Raw genomic sequence first — 16,348 nt, 5'->3', positions numbered from 1 at the left:
AATTCATACTTGAGGTGAGAGAATAAAGTATCTAAAGTATATTAATACACATATTACACAAGGCAAGTGGTAATCGAGGAGTATGGAGAGCTGAAGGCTCAGTGGATTATATTGAATAAATGAGCCGAATGGTATATTTAACACGTTGTATCATTCTGTGTAATACTAAATAACTTTCGCTCTTACTTTCCTAAATGGCTAAATGCTGCAATATGAATTTGTGTGAAAACATTCTGTTTCTGAGAATGTAGTTAATGCAGTTGCGCACATTTATGTTACTGTCTTGCTGTCATTTCTGGAATAAAATAAGGGACTGAATGCTCCCAAGTGGTTGTGTGAAAGAGAAACAGTTGCTTTTTGTGATTAATTACTGTTTTATTGTCCTGTATGAACCTGCATCCTACTTCCTTAATTAACTCCAAGAATATTTAGACAGAGTAATGCGTGCGTCACTTAACGTGTGGTAAAGTAAAGTAAAGTAGGTCATGCTCAATGGTACACTCTACTCCAACATCATCTTGGAGGCTAAACACAACCCTAAAATTCTCCTCCGTGCCCCCCCTCAGGCCTCCTCAATCTTCGTATCAAATGCCAAGTACGAGGAGGTCATGGAATTCTTTTCATCTAAAATACTTAACATCCGCCAGGCAGCCTCATCCACCTGCCCCTTGTCACCCACCACCACGCACTTTCTGTCCCCCTCACCTTCCTCAGCATCTGCTCCTACTACCACCCCTATTCTATATTCCTTCCTCCCCATCTCTCCCTACTCCCTCTCACCCACCGTCACCTCCATGAAACCCACCACCTGTTGCCTCGATCTCCTTCCCACCAACTTACTGGTCACCCAGCTCCCCCTCCTCTGCCCACTACTGGCTGACGTCATCAACCAGTTCCTCTCTTCTGGATCAGTCCCTGCCTCCCTCAAAACTGCTGTCATCACCCCCCTCCTAAAAAAATCTTCCCTAGATCTCTCAAACCCCAGCCATTACCGCCCCATTTCTAACCTGCCCTTCCTCGCAAAAGTTCTAAAACGCATTGTTGCAACCAACTTCGCGCACATCTCCCCCCACTCCCTCTTCGAACCCCTCCAGTCCAGTTTCCACCTACAGTACAGAGACTGCACTTGTGAAAGTCACAAACGACATCCTCTCTATCTGTGACCAGGGCTCCCTCTGCCTCCTTGTCCTCCTGGACCTCTCCGCCACGTTCGACACAGTCGATCACGCCATCCTCCTCCACCGCCTTTCCTCCCTCATCCAACTCAGTGGGACCGCACTCACCTGGTTTGATTCCTACCTCACAAACCGCCAGCAGTACATCTGCACAACGGCTTCTCCTCCCGCTCTCACCCGGTTACATGTGGGGTACCCCAAGGATCCATCTTTGGCCCCCTTCTCTTTCTGATCTACATGCTCCCTCTTGGGGATGTCATCCGCAGACATGGGGTACACTTTCACATGTATGCAGACGACACCCAACTCTATTTTTCCACCTCTCTTTGTGACCCCCAGTCCCCTGATGTTCTGTCAGCTGCCTGTCAGATCTCAGGGGCTGGATGAGCACAAATTTCCTTCAGCTGAAGGTTGACAAGACGGAAGCCATACGCTTTGGCTCTTGTCAACATCTAAAATCTCATGGCTCTCACCTCCTCCACCTACCCGACCTCCTCCTAAAACTCTCCAAACCCGTATGCAACCTTGGCATCAGGTTCGACCCCCAATTATCCGTCCTCCCCCACATCCGGTCCCTCACCTGCACTGCTTTCTTCCACCTCCGACGCATCGCCGGTCTCCACCAATACCTCTCCCCAAAAGCCGCTGAACTCTGGTCCATGCCTTTGTCACCTCTTGGCTGGACTACTCCCTCTCGCCGGTCTCCCATCCACTACCATTCATAAAATCTAAATAATTCAAAACTCTGCCGCCCGCATTCTCACCCACACGAAACCCCTCTCCCCGATCCCCCCAGTCCTGGCCAGACTGCACTGGCTGCCTATCCCAGAGAGGATCGATTTCAAGATCCTCAGCCTTGTATTCAAGTCGCTGCACTCCTCTGCACTCCCCTACCTCTCTGACCTCCTCTCTCCTCAAAACAGTACCCGTTGCCTTCGTTCCTCCGGGTCTGGCCTCCTCCTCGTCCCCCGAGTCCTCCGCTCCACCCTCAGCGGCCGTGCCTTCAGCCACTATGCCCCGAAGCTCTGGAACTGCCTTCCTCACTCCCTTCGTCTCGTTCCCTCCCTTCCCATTTTCAGATCTCTGCTGAAGACCTTTCTTTTCGACCGCGTCTTTGGTCACCGTCCCCCCCACCCCGGTCCTGGGAACCGTTACTGTATAGCACTCTGAGACGCCATCCGGGCGTGGAGGGCACTATATAAATCCAAGTTGTTGTTGTTGTTATTTTCATAGTTTAGTGTTAATGCACAGTACAGCCCTTTTATTGACTCAGCAGGCTCCATGACTCATAGAATCATAGAATTTTACATCACAGAAGGAGGCAATGCAGCCCACCGTGCTTGTGCTGGCTCTTCAAACGAGCTACCAACTGGTTCCAACAACAACAACAACAAGATTCCATTTATTGAGCGCCTTTCACGTCGGGAGGACGTCCCACTCCCCCATTCGTACCCCATTGTGCCCAGGTCTCTCTGTTCCTGCCCCACTCCCTTTAAAGATGTAGCATTTATCTTATATATTGCCTCTCCTCACACCTCCTAACAAAATGCATCACTTCATACTTCTCTGCATTAAATTCCATCTGCCATGTGTTTGCCCATTTCACAAGCCTGTCTATGTCCTCCTACAGTCTGCTACTATCCTCCTCACTGTTATGCTCTCTAAACCCGTCCAGGTAATTAATATATATTAAAAAGAGCAGGGGTCCTAATATGACTGTTGTTGTATATTATTTGGCTCGGCCAACCCTTTAATAATAATAATAATCCTTGCATTTGATATAGCGCTTTTCACGTCTTCGAGACGTCTCAAAGCGATTCACAAAATAGACTGTAAAGTGAATTGACTGTATATTTGTGGGCGAAACGTGGCAGCCAATTGCACACAGCAGTGTCCCACAAACAGTTGTGGATTGAAAATGACCAATTTATTATTGTTTTGTTTGGAGGGATTATTATTAGGTATGTGGAGTAAGGAAACTTGCCCAAGGTTTCAACCTGCCTGGAATTGAACCCAGGGGTCTCGCTTGCAAGGCGAGCGCTCTAACCACTGAGCTACAGGACTTTGCAGGCACCATGGGCTGAGTGATTAACCACAAAGAACCCTTTCAAATTCAAGATCCTTATCCTCACCTACAAGACCATTCACGGCCTTGCTCCCTCCTACCTCTCCGACCTACTATCCCCCTACGTACCTGCCCGTACCCTCTGTTCCTCTGGCTCCGGTCTGCTCCACATCCCCCGCCCCAACCGCCCTACCATCGGTGGCCGGGCCTTCAGCCTCTCAGCCCCGAGGCTCTGGAACTCCATCCCCCAGTGCCTTCGCCACTTCCTCCCTTTCCTCCTTAAGGCCGGTCTCAAGACCTTTCTCTTTGACTGTGCCTTCAGCTCCCCTCTCGACTCTCTACCCCCTCCTCGCTCACTCCCTTCCCTCCCCTCACCCTGACCATTTCCCCCCAATGCTCGGGTCCTGACCCAACTGTACAGCGCTTTGGGACGTCCTCCCGACGAGAAAGGCGCTCTATAAATGGAATGTTGTTGTTGTTGTTGTTTATTTCGGGCTCAACCAACCTTTATCCCCAGTGTGGAGGAGGACTATGGTGCATTGTTTTTTAAAAATAAATAAAATAAATTGGCTGCTCCGTTTCGCCCACAAAATACACAGTCACTACACATCACAGTGTATTCTATGAAGCTCTTTCAGAAGTCTCGAAGATATGATTTAAGTGTTATCAAATGCCAGGATTATTATTATATCAAATATAAGTATTATTATTATTACTTGTTCACATTGCTCACCTGTCTGTACCTCACATCTACAGCAGCCAAAAACCGGGAAGCCTTTGTCACTTCCTCACTGGATTTTTCAAACGCCCTCCGCGCTGGTCTCCCCGGTTCCGCGTACATAAAATACAACTAGTTCAGAACTCCATCGCCCGGATATTAACCTGCACAAAACTCCAGACCCCCATCACTCCAGTCCTTGTCAGGCTGCACTACCTTCCAATTACTAAATGGATCGACTTCACGATCCACTCGCTCGTTTTCAAATCTACCCCTTCGACCTGCTAACCCCCCCACCCCTACCCCTACCCCCACCTCTGCTCAGCCGGCTCCTGCCTCCTGTTCATCCCTCACCCCACACCCTCATGAATGCCAATGCCTTCAGCCACTTCGCCCTGAAACTCCAGAACTCTCTCCTCCAATCCCTCTGCCTTGTCCCCTCCTTCCCGATTTTCAATTCCCACCTAAACACCATCCTTTTTGATCGTTGCCCCACCCACCCCCGGCTCGGGTTCAGACCCCCGGGGCTCCCCAGCGTGAGGAGCTCTGTGTAAATGCAAGTTGTTGTTGTTACTTGGGTGACATCAAGTTGTCTGCTGGTCACTCACCACAGACAGATAGCCCCTCCCCCATCACACAGCCCCTCCCCCACCACACACAGCCCTCCCCCATCACACAGCCCCTCCCCCACCACACACAGCCCCTCCCCCATCACACAGCCCCTCCCCCACCACACACAGCCCCTCCCCCATCACACAGCCCCTCCCCCACCACACACAGCCCCTCCCCCATCACACAGCCCCTCCCCCACCACACACACAGCCCCTCCCCCATCACACAGCCCCTCCCCCACCACACACACAGCCCCTCCTCAGGCTCAGGCCCTGTTACAAATCCTCTTTGAGGAGAAGAATTTTTTTAGAGCCCGAGGGGGCGGGGCGGGTCATGGGGCGGGTCATGGGGCGGGGCGAGGGGCGGGTCATGGGGCGGGGCGAGGGGCGGGTCATGGGCGGGTCATGGGGCGGGTCATGGGGCGGGGCGAGGGGCGGGTCATGGGGCGGGTCATGGGCGGGCGAGGGGCGGGTCATGGGGCGGGGCGAGGGGCGGGGCGAGGGCGGGTCAGTGAGAATCTCAGCGCCGCCCAGAGCGGCCCCGCCCCCCCCGCCCCTTGAGGCCATTTTATTTTACACCGAAGCGCAGTCACCGCCGCCGAGAAGATTAGTAACAACCAGAGAGGACAATAGGGAGGAGGGGGAGAAGGAGAGAACAGAGAGAACAGAGAGGAGAGAGAGAGGAGGGAATAGAGAGGAGAGAGCGCGGCACTGGTCACAGACAGTGACGGACGTTGGTGCATTTCTTCACGTCCCTTTGTTTATTTTCCGCTCTTGCTGTGACCCCCGCGCCCCCCCCGCGCCCCCGTACCCCCCCGCGCCCCCCCCGCGCCCCCGTACCCCTCCCCGTACCCCCCCCGCGCCCCCGTACCCCCCGCGCCCCTGTACCCCCCCGCGCCCCCCCCGCGCCCCCGTACCCCCCCGCGCCCCCGTACCCCCCCGCGCCCCCGTACCCCCCCGCGCCCCTGTACCCCCCCGCGCCCCCGTACCCCCCCCGCGCCCCCCCGCGCCCCCGTACCCCCCGCGCCCCCGTACCCGCCCGTACCCCCTGTACGCCCCCTCTGACCCCCAGTCCCCGCAGTGATGCTCGGGCCCAGTGGCCGCCATTGATTTCGGGGCCGATGGGAAACTGTTTAAAATCTCCGACATCGGATGATATTTCGCTGCTTCACGAATCTTCAGATCGAGCGAGTGACACCGAGCAGGAGCCGCCCCCACCATACCAGGTCAGTGCGGGGAGGCCTTGTGGGTGGGGGTTGTAGGGGAGAGGGGTTGGGGGGGAGGGGGGTTGGGGGGGAGTTTGTTTTAAAAGTTTTAATTTAGTGGAAAGATACTCAGACCTTTTGTCTGGAAGGTTTTTCACGACCTTCTGTGCCTCTGTGGTTATCGATATCAATTCATGTTCAGGTTTGTGTTTCTTTCCAAATAATATAATAATCTTTGTTAAACACAATTACAATCTCTCCTTGAAAATAAAAGTCAGATCCTATTTGAAGATTTCAATTAGCAATTGCACAATATGGTTATACTCACTGGGTTTTCTGCAGGTTCTGCTTCTGAAGTTAGCCATGTTTGTCAATTGAAATAAGAAAATACTCTGTAGTTCAAGCTGCTAAATTTCCCTGTTACATTTGCTCACTTATTTAAAACTACAGACCTCAGGGTCCAGCTAAACAATTCTTTCAGTATTGTCCTATCTTCAAACCATTTCTGGCTATTCCTTCAATAACCAGCAAACAGGAAATGTTTTTATTTCCCAACTGTTGTACTGCCCCATGATGGTTAGCCCGATTGGCTCTGTGTCCAGTCAGAGGCTGTCATGTTGCTGGGAGATTGACATTTGCAGGGAAAGCAAAAGAGCATTTTGAAGTTTGGGCAGTATTCACCTGGGCTTCGACTGACACCAACAGCAGCAAAACGTTGGGTTACCAAGTGCTAAAAACCCTGAAGGCAAATGATCAAGTACAGTAAAAACTCAATGGCAGCAAAAAGTCTGAAAAACATTGTAGCACAAGGTGAAGAGCTCCCCCCAGCCCCGGACACAACTTGTAGACCAAACACCTCAAATTTACAATGTTGGGTCTGGTTTCATCAATGCGTTAAAATATGGGGAAGATAGGACAATACTTTTTTTTTAAAAAAGAAGGAAGCCGTGGCAAATATTCTAACTTTATTCAAATTGACCACTAAGTACTTGGCCATTGGTCTTATTGTTTATGGTGTAGATTATCAGTCATGTTTGCCTCCATTAATTACCAAACCTTACGTAACTGCATTTGTATAATAATAACCTTGTATACTCTTGTGTCTGCAATTCCTTTTTTTAAAAATGGTCTTGTAAGCATGCACTTTATTTCTAGAATGTCTAATTTACAAAAATTAAGCAGAGAAGAACCCTTTAACCCTTTATAAAGCAGAATAGATTTTATTAAACCCCAAAACTACTTTTTCTTCTGTGGTGAAGGTGCTGTAAAACTTACAACAATTTTTTTATTTCTGAATATACTTTTTTGTTTTTTTTTATTTCCCTTATACAGTTTGTTTCCTTAATCATCTTTATTTCTCTTTGATGCATCTATGGAGAGTGTCTTATTGAAAATAATAGGATGCAGATTTAGAATTGGAAAAGGTTTATACTAGAACAGGAATCTCAGACAGTTGTGAAAATGTTAGGCAACCCTTTTTGTTGTTTGCAAATTTTGATAACCTATACTTATTGCCAATTGAACATGATGACACCATGACAGAGATTATAATCAGGACTCTTATGGCTCTGTTCCCTCAATAAATGGAAGGCAGAGGGAAAGTTTGCCAAGCTCTTTTCATGCTTCTATTTAAGTGGTCCACGCTTCTGTTAATCCTTCAGGTGAGGGAGTGAGGTGGTAAGCAGCGTCGAGTTGGAAGTAATCTGGCTTCAAGGTGAAATGGTTGGCAAATGAATGTCAGGATCAAGTCTTGGTGACAAATCTCAGAATTCTGGTTCCTGAGCCATGTCAGTCTCCAGTTATCCAGGATGCTGCCGATGACAGAGCAACCTGCCTACTACTTGGCAGAACTTGGTGGGGCAGATCAGTTGCTGGGGAAGGGATTCTTCCACTCAGCTCCTCTTATAAGCCTGCAAGCCAAAGCCTTAATTTGTCCAAGCTGGACAGGGGAAGCTTGCCAGATAGCGCTTTTAATGGCAAAGTCTGTGGGTAATCTGCAGCAATATCCCAACAGTTTGGGTTCCTCAGCCTTTGCTTTTGCCTAATACTCTCATAGGGTGCTTCCTTCCTGGGAGAGAGTTCACATTCCATTCCTGACACTGGAATTCATAGCAAATATAATCCTTGCATGTGATATAGCTCCTTATCACGTTGTTGAGATGTCTCAAAGCACTTCCACCCGGGAATTGAACCCGGGTCCTCTCGCTTGCGAGGCGAGCGCACTAACCACTACGTTATGGCACTCTGTTTCCAAGCGTGAATGATATGCATGGAATTTTGAATACTGTTAAGCATGGTGATGTCAGACACCTGGATAACCAAAAAAATTAAGTGGTTTCTAGTCCTTGTTTCATAGTTTTTTTAATATGCATAGTCACTATAATTCAAAATAAAATTGTCAAAACAATGTTACAAGTACTTAAATGGCACTTTCTAGCATATACAAATAGCAACCATTTGGATATTTGTTGTGATTTTACCTAATCCACTTTTCCTTTAAAAATTATTTTTGAAAACATTTTAAATACAACTCAGCAAAAATTTTTAAAAAAGTACAAATGATCCAATGTGTCTAAATTAGTAACAACCGAACAGGAATATTTGGAAATCCGCCAAACTTGTGGATGGTGTCCTGAGTCTGAGCAAAGAGACTTTGTTGTGTCAAATGTTAGTTTTGAATGTACCCTAAAGAAAATCCTAATTGCAAGTTAAATTGTATGTAAGGTTGAAGCTAAACTGTTTTGAAATGCCTTGTTGAAATTAATTTGAATTGAATACATACATCAGCTTATGCTTATATAGCACCTTTCATGTAAAACACTTATTGAAATTGCACACCATACAGTACCAGAATGGGCCATTCGGCCCAGCAAGTTTGTGCTAGTGTTTAGCTCTTCATGAGCATCCATCCATCCTAATTGGCTTTGCCATGCACCTCAATGTCCATTTTCCTCTTATATACATCAAGCTTTCTTTTAAATACATTGATGCTTTCTGCTTCTATTTTAACTTCTGGCCATTAGTTCCACATTCGTCCACAAAATACACAGTCACTCAACTTTACAGTCATATAGTGCTTTGAGGCACTATAACAAATACAAGGATTATTTATGATTTATTATTCTTGCCATCCTCTGTGTAAAGAAGTTCTTCCTGAAGTCCTGTTATACTGTGCCTTGATAATAGGGTTTAATTGATAACATGGACCCTGACATTTTCTTATATGAAAATCAAAATCATATCATGTAATCTGAATTCTGTCACTTGAAGAAATGACTGAAAACAATCTGTATATAAATCTGTGGTATATGAATCTTTATAACATCCCAACTATTGAGTACTAAAGTAAGTTTCCTATTACACAGGCAAAATGTAAGTGTAAGAATTCCAACGATAGCTTTAAGCTATCGGCCAAGACAGCCTGTTTGGTTGATTAACAATGATGTGTGCTGAAAAAATGCAGACCAATATATTGATGAATTGTGACCTGATAGAAGTTTATGCTGTGATATGCTTCAATTGTATGTCTGTTGGGACTGTAGTAGCTTTGTAAATAAAATTCAGTCAAATCAGATCTTAAAAGCCACATTTATTTGCAGTGTTTTTAAATCGTGATCAGAATTATTTTGGCAGCTTAACTGTAGTAGATATGTTTTATGTCAGTTGCAACTTGTGTATCTTAACAACTGCTAGCTGTTAACATTGACCACTTTGCTTGTGAAGTTTTTTTTCCTCAACAGGCAATGAGCCATCTGTTTGTTCATAAGAATGCTGGTGTAGTCTACAATTTCTGGTTGGCTCCTGACCATAAATTTACTAACTGTTTATCCTGCAGCTGTGTCTTGACAGTAAATGGTGCACATCTAGACTGAGACGTATTAATTTACATTTGGACACATTTATTCAGACATTTAAGACGTGGTAAGAACCAGGAATCAAATTCCCATTTTTTCTCTTTTCAGTAAACTCAGGAAGTTGAAAGAAGTAATTTAAATTTAATCTGGTTTAAAATAAAAATAGAACCAGGAAAGTGATATTCAGTACTAATTCTGAGTTTACTTTTCTGCCCATTTTTAGAATGACACAGAAACTGCATCCTGTCAGATAATTAATCCATATCTCTGCATACCAAACTGCTGTATTGTATTATTATTAATAAGTATTATTATCATTATAGTAAATAGCCCATTTGTGTGGTGAGCCAGGCTTCAATATCTTATTAAAATTTTAAAAAATAATCGTTCAATAAATAATAATCAGATTTGTTCTCTTTACATTACACCTGCTTTAGCAAGAAGCCTACAATGTTGTGCTCGTCACCCACATTCTCACTGAATGGATCCCACAGCACTGGTGCAGTTGTACAAAGTAGTAAATGGCAACTTCACCATTTTGCAGTTGAATTCGAATGTGTTCTCTTCATTTTATAGATTTGGTACTGAATTTCATTTGATTAAGCAAGAAAAAAAAATCAAATGATTTGATGACTAGCCAAATGTCGTTTGGTTTAATGCCTAGTGGTTGTGTATTGCTACAGCTAGGACATAGCTTCTTAGGGGGTGAAAATGTTTCTTGTTCCAGACTCTTCTGTAAAGCAAAATCATTCAGTGTCTTTACTATCCTTGTTCTAGGAATTCTAAATTGCTATTGTAACTAGCCATGAAAATGGGAGTGGGGTTTATAATAATAATAATCCTTGCATTTGATATAGTGCTTTTCACGTCGGGAGGACGTCCCAAAGCGCTTCACAGAATATACTGTAAAGTGAATTTGACTGTATATTTGTGGGCGAACGCAGCAGCCAATTGCGCACAGCAATGTCCCACAAACAGTCGTGGGTTGAAAATGACCAATTTATTATTGTTTTGTTTGGGAGGGATTATTATTAGGCTCTGTGTGGAATAAGGAAACTTGCCCAAGGTTTCGCCCTGACCTGGATTGAACTCAGGTCTCTCACTTGCAAAGCGAGTGCTCTAACCACTGAGCTACAGGACTCCACTTTTTTACTTATGCACCAACTAGTAAGACATTGGAGTAGCAAATGCAGGCTGCAGAGCAGCAGTGAAGCTGGCACCACAGCCCAGAAAAACACAGCATAGTTTACGTCAATGCACATTGAAACTGTCATATCAAGTTACGAGTGTGAGCCAACCGGTCACCCCACACCAGTAAATTTTAAGTGTGTGTCAGAGTGAAATGGGTTGTATGCAACAAGCATTTGAATTTCCATTTAAACAAGAAATGCACTGTAGGCACATACTGTCTGTACTTGTGTTCATTGGTTCATTGAGACAACTGAGTACAGAACTGACTCTGGGTATTATAACTAATCGCCACAAAGGATATAAGTTTAAAGCCTTTGTGTTTGCAAGGTACCTTTGTAACCTGAAAACCCAACATATCCATAACAAATTTGTAGTTTACCAATACTACTGTATGTTGTGTGCAAACCTTAGTCAATAAACAATGTTGTGGGTGTTTCTTTTTACCCAAGACTTTATGCAGTGTTGCCTTTTGTGAAAGCATTAGTTTCATTATTACATTGTTTTAAAAACTTGACTGTATTCCATAAATTACATTGCTCTTGTGTTTTTATTTTTTTTCAAGGAACAGGTGCAGGTTCCTGTTTACCACCCTACTCCAAGTCAGACCCGACTAGCTACTCAACTTACCGAAGAGGAACAGATTAGAATAGCGCAAAGAATAGGCCTCATTCAACACTTGCCCAAAGGAGTCTATGATCCTGGAAGAGATGGATCAGAAAAGAAAATCAGAGAGTAAGTTTCAGCTTTTTAAGTTAACTCACTATGTGGATTAAATTAATTTAACTCGCTATGCACCTAATATTGCATTAAGTATTAGCATTATTATTGCAATTCAAATGTCATAAGTAGCTTTTTAACTTTCCAAGGTACAAAATGTATCATTGTAAAACTCAGTTTTAAGAGCATTCTACCTCTTGTTTCTTTTCTCCTATTATGTAGGTTTTTTATTATCTATAATCTTAACTATTAATTTGTGTTCATAAAAATGAGGGGTTGAATGATTTAGCCTTTACCTTTGGAAGTTATTTTTCTAATTGTAACTCAGAATTCTCAAGTAGAAGTGTTTTTGCATACTTAAATCCTGCGTCTCTTGCATTTCAGGTGTGTTATATGTATGATGGACTTTGTTTATGGTGATCCAATTAGATTTCTGCCGTGCATGCACATTTACCACCTGGACTGTATAGATGACTGGCTGATGCGATCCTTCACGTGCCCTTCATGCATGGAGCCAGTGGATGCTGCATTGCTTTCTTCATATGAGACCAACTGAGAAGGCTTTAGCTTCTATATCTGGGCACCATGGGAAAAAATAAATCCTGATCTCTACCACTGAGCCAAAGAGTCAGAGATTTGGAGAACTTTGATTGTATGCGATCATGTACTAAGTACAACACTGACAATAACTCATCTATGACTGCAGATGTAAAAAACTTATATACAAACACCTAAAATGCTGTTTTTTTTAAAAAAAGTCAAATACACAAAGCCCTGACCACTTGTTATGAAAGAAAGATGGGGTAATAATGCATTTGAAGCATTAAATACTGGCCATCCTTTTATAGCTCACTAGTGCAGAGACTCTGATCATGATGTGGTAAAGAGTAACTTTCAATCCTCAAAGTGAAGATTTGCAAAACATACTTGCACGGAAATGAAACTGTATCCTCCCTCTTGTCATTTCACTTGGGCTGTTCATATTTGCTTTCCTATACTACCAGATGATAGATATTATTTAGCAGGAGTCATTTGTCCCATTAGACAACAAGTCGTTGAGCAATGAAGGCCTATTTTCTCAGTTCAAGAGTTAGTTGAAAAGCCCGTTTTAAAAGAATTTCACAAGCACAGAGTTAATGCCTATTGTGGCTCAGTTCTGCACCTGTTTGTGTGGATATTTGTCTTGAAGCAGGAGGAAGCCTTAAAAACACTTATAGAGATTTTTAGGTTCCTTCCAAAATTAAGCTTAAAGTTAAGACTGTAGCTTTTAATTTTACTGCCACATTCTGTGATTAGACTAACTAACTTGCAAACTGCTGCATAAGTGATAAAATACCAGGATACTGTTTCTGCAATGCAATATGTTGTCTGCTACTGTCATGTTGTGTTTCAACAATGATGCCCTGCGGTGTTGTTGGGGATAGTAACATTTGGGCCAAGGCTTTGTTTTGAAGGAAAACTCTAGGCGCCAGTATAACTAATAATTTGTGCAGAAGATTAAAATGTTAAGTTATCTTTTCGAAGAATCATTTTTAGCTTCAGTCAAATACATTTTAGTACTATATATATATTGTGTTCTATCCTGGAGACAGACTTTGCAATACAGTAAGTGACAATCCCATGGTCATCTGCACAATATCAGTCGGTGCTAAGCAAAGATTTTAGAGTTGATGCTTAACCTTTGATTCCTGAAAGGAAAATTAGTCTGTGGTTAATTCTGAGGCGAACATCCTAAACAGCATCCACAATATAATTGTTCAATTAAAGTTTTTGATGTGCCGATTGCTCAAACTAAGTTTAAATGGGACACTCAGTTTTTGTTCTCCAAAGGATCATTGGGTATACATAAATTTAGATGCAATTTTTTGGCATTTTGCATTAAAAATATTGGGTAGATAAAAATAATTTGTTAAACACTACCTTTGTAAGTGGGTTGCTTTGTACACATAAAGATAAAGTGATCCTATATGCAACACAGTATTTACCAACTTGCGTCAGACTGCACTAAACCAGTACGCGCTCATCTTAAAGCCATGGCAGAGCTAGAAATTTAATACAATCAGTTCCAGGGAAAAAGAATGGTGAAGCTTTTTTTTTACTGTTAGTGCATGACAGGGTAGATTGATCAGGAAATCTAATATTTTGCTATTTAATTGAAGATTTAAAGGGTGTTGTCTTCAGGAGAAGGTGACAAGCTAAAACTTTTTTGGAGGTGAAAAGGGAAGAGGAACCACAAGTCCATTTTCATCGCACTAATGTTGCACAGAAGTGCCATGGTGATGCAATTCAACACAACTTATGTATTCACATTGTATTTATAAAGTTTGCCAACGTTTTTTGTTGAAGATTGTATCTCGCTAAAAGTGCTACTAGGTATGAAAATCTAGTTATGAAATGTAAAAAATGAATTTTTATAATTGGACCTGGAGTTTTCCTTTTTTAAAAAACAAATAAATCTGCGACACTGGCACAAAGTAGGAGTTAAAATGCTTGTTTTGCACAGTTCTTTTCCATTCAAAATGGAATTCATGGCCTTGGGTCTTTTGAAATGGTATCTTTGTTATTAGTCTGATTGGAGTGGTGCTCAAATATTACACCTGTGATCATGCGGGTTTCTGTATCACTCTCTACGAGTGGCATCTGGATAATTCGCAGCCATATATTACTTGCTGTGCTTCTAGTAAAAGCAAAGAATATAAATCACATTTTTTAAAAAACTCTTCACTCACATATTGCATTCAAGATTCTGGATTTCCTGAGCACTATTTGCCAGCTGATTTGCAGGTCTTGTAAACTAATGAAAGCTGAAATAAATAACAGTGTTGGATGGGGGGGTTGGGTTGTTGTTTGTTCAAAACAGCCTAAAGGCTCTGTAGCTTTTAATAGTCTGGTAGAGTTTGCAAATGGCAGATTTAAATTTGGATTTTTTTCCCCTATAACTTGAGGGATAAATTTTGCAAAAGCTGCCTCTGTAGTTGGAAGCCATTAAGTCTTGTTAATGAAAAAGGAAGATCTGTATTTGTGCAATATTTTCAATAGAGAACCATATTATTTTAATGCTTTTTCTTTTATATCCATTCCACAGACTTGGGTCGCCCTATTCTTTTGTTTTATTGTAATTGTTTTTTTAAAAGTTCTTTTGGAGTGAATATTGTGGGAGTAATCAAGAACTGCCCGAGCTTTGAGTGTTCCATTTTTATTTATAACTGGTATATTGCATGTGAAATAGATACAGCAGTGGGGAGGTTTAGTGAGGTGTATGTTCCTAGGCGCTTTGTGTTCAAAGTTACAACACAAGTTTGTATTGATAACCTTTTAGAAGACCCCTCCAGGCTTGAGGAATTTGACATACTTTATTGCATTGTCTAATCTGACAATTTTAAATTAAACTGCTTTGCCCCTCGTGTAAAATGTTTACATCCCCTCATTCTATTTTAAGATGAATTAATGGGGTGTGGGCTTTGGTGCAGCTATTGAAGCAGGTCATGCCATCGATGATTCATGTCACCTCGCTCGGGTGGATTATTCCACGTGCTGCTACCCTACGTGAAGCCTATATCTAATTGCAAGTTGTTGTTGTCAAGTATCCCCTTTTAAGCAGCCCGACCTGAACGTATTGGAGCTAGAGGATCAAACGTCAGCTGCTGTGGACCCACTCTTCAAGTGACACCCCACGTCTTCAAAATGAACAAGCTTGTCAGATTTGTTTGACCTCCATATACTGCCATAACATATTTCTGCAATAGCATTTTAAAAAAATGAACATTTAATTTTTATAAGAGCAAAATAAACTCCACTAATTTGGGTTTGTACTTGCTTAAAACCAACAGAAATGTGTTCTAGCTAATCGTAGCATTAATTTTGCTGTAAACAGTTTTGATGCAATATAGTTTTAGATGGTTATCTTTTCAGCAAATGTACCTCAAGCTTAGAGGGTGAAGGCTTTAGATTCACAGTAAGGTGAAAACTATTTTGTCCCTCTTTAATATATGTGAGGTTATCTTTAACTGTCAAATACAGTAAATTTTGTTTTTGAAATAAAGCTTAATTAAACAGATGATGTTGACCAACTGCTGCAATAACTGCAGTCATTTTAATGGGCTTTAGTCAACAAGACCTTCCTCATCTAATTAATAGAAAATATTTTGAAATGCATCATGATAAATTCTTAAATAGTGGGATAATTTTTGCTTGAATTTTCAAAGTGTTCAAAAGCATAAATATACAGTAAATATCCTGGCTATAATGGTATAAACTATTTCTATGCACATTGTAGTACTTTTTATTGCATTATCTATTCAGTTGTATATTACATTTGGTTTGGTTTTATTTATTAGTCATCAACGTGCTGTCTAAATAGTTACATGGTTTTTAGGTTTTGTTTAGGTTCATCTGAACATTTTGAACTGTAGCTTGAGTTGTTGGTTAATTGTTTTACTCTTTTTGTGTGTGTGTTTATACATCTTGATATGTGTGCCTCGCTTTGTTTTTGAGAGTCTAACTCAACAGTGCTATTGTGCCGGCAACAGAAGAATATTGGTAAAATACTGCACAATATACCATTTACAGCTGTGGATCGAAAGACTGCATTTTAGTGAACAAAAACATACATTATGCTTCAGTTAGCTCAACTTTTAGTGTCATTGTGGATTAGTTATTCAAATCATTTTATTTATTAAAAGCATTGCACATACCAATAAGCTGAGATTCATGTATAATTATTTATGGGCTTGATTGGGATGGCAGATATTAAAAAGACTGCAATTCTAAAATGTAATTTTGAATGCTGTGTTTATTTACGAGTAAACCATT

General features: G+C 42.4%; 1 protein-coding gene across 1 annotated transcript; it reads left to right on the top strand.

The window, feature by feature from the left end:
- Nucleotides 1-5,629: 5,629 nt before the first annotated feature.
- Nucleotides 5,630-16,313, top strand: rnf11b (ring finger protein 11b). The gene is made up of 3 exons (XM_042335178.1): nucleotides 5,630-5,795; nucleotides 11,382-11,551; nucleotides 11,921-16,313. The coding sequence occupies exons 1-3, from the start codon at nucleotides 5,691-5,693 to the stop codon at nucleotides 12,090-12,092; spliced, it is 447 nt and encodes a 148-aa protein (XP_042191112.1). The 5' UTR covers nucleotides 5,630-5,690; the 3' UTR covers nucleotides 12,093-16,313.
- Nucleotides 16,314-16,348: the final 35 nt, after the last annotated feature.

The sequence above is a fragment of the Callorhinchus milii genome, unplaced genomic scaffold (genome assembly GCF_018977255.1).
Source record: "Callorhinchus milii isolate IMCB2004 unplaced genomic scaffold, IMCB_Cmil_1.0 Scaffold5, whole genome shotgun sequence".
Classification (NCBI taxonomy): Eukaryota; Metazoa; Chordata; class Chondrichthyes; order Chimaeriformes; family Callorhinchidae; genus Callorhinchus; species Callorhinchus milii.
This window is presented reverse-complemented; position numbering and strand designations above follow the sequence as displayed.

Excerpts from the sequence above, each read along its gene's own strand:
- rnf11b (XM_042335178.1), top strand. The coding sequence starts at position 5,691 with ATGGGAAACTGTTTAAAATCTCCGACATCGGATGATATTTCGCTGCTT. Across the intron at positions 5,796-11,381 it reads AGCCGCCCCCACCATACCAG|GAACAGGTGCAGGTTCCTGT; the intron begins GTCAGTGCGGGG and ends TTTTTTTTCAAG. Across the intron at positions 11,552-11,920 it reads TCAGAAAAGAAAATCAGAGA|GTGTGTTATATGTATGATGG; the intron begins GTAAGTTTCAGC and ends CTTGCATTTCAG.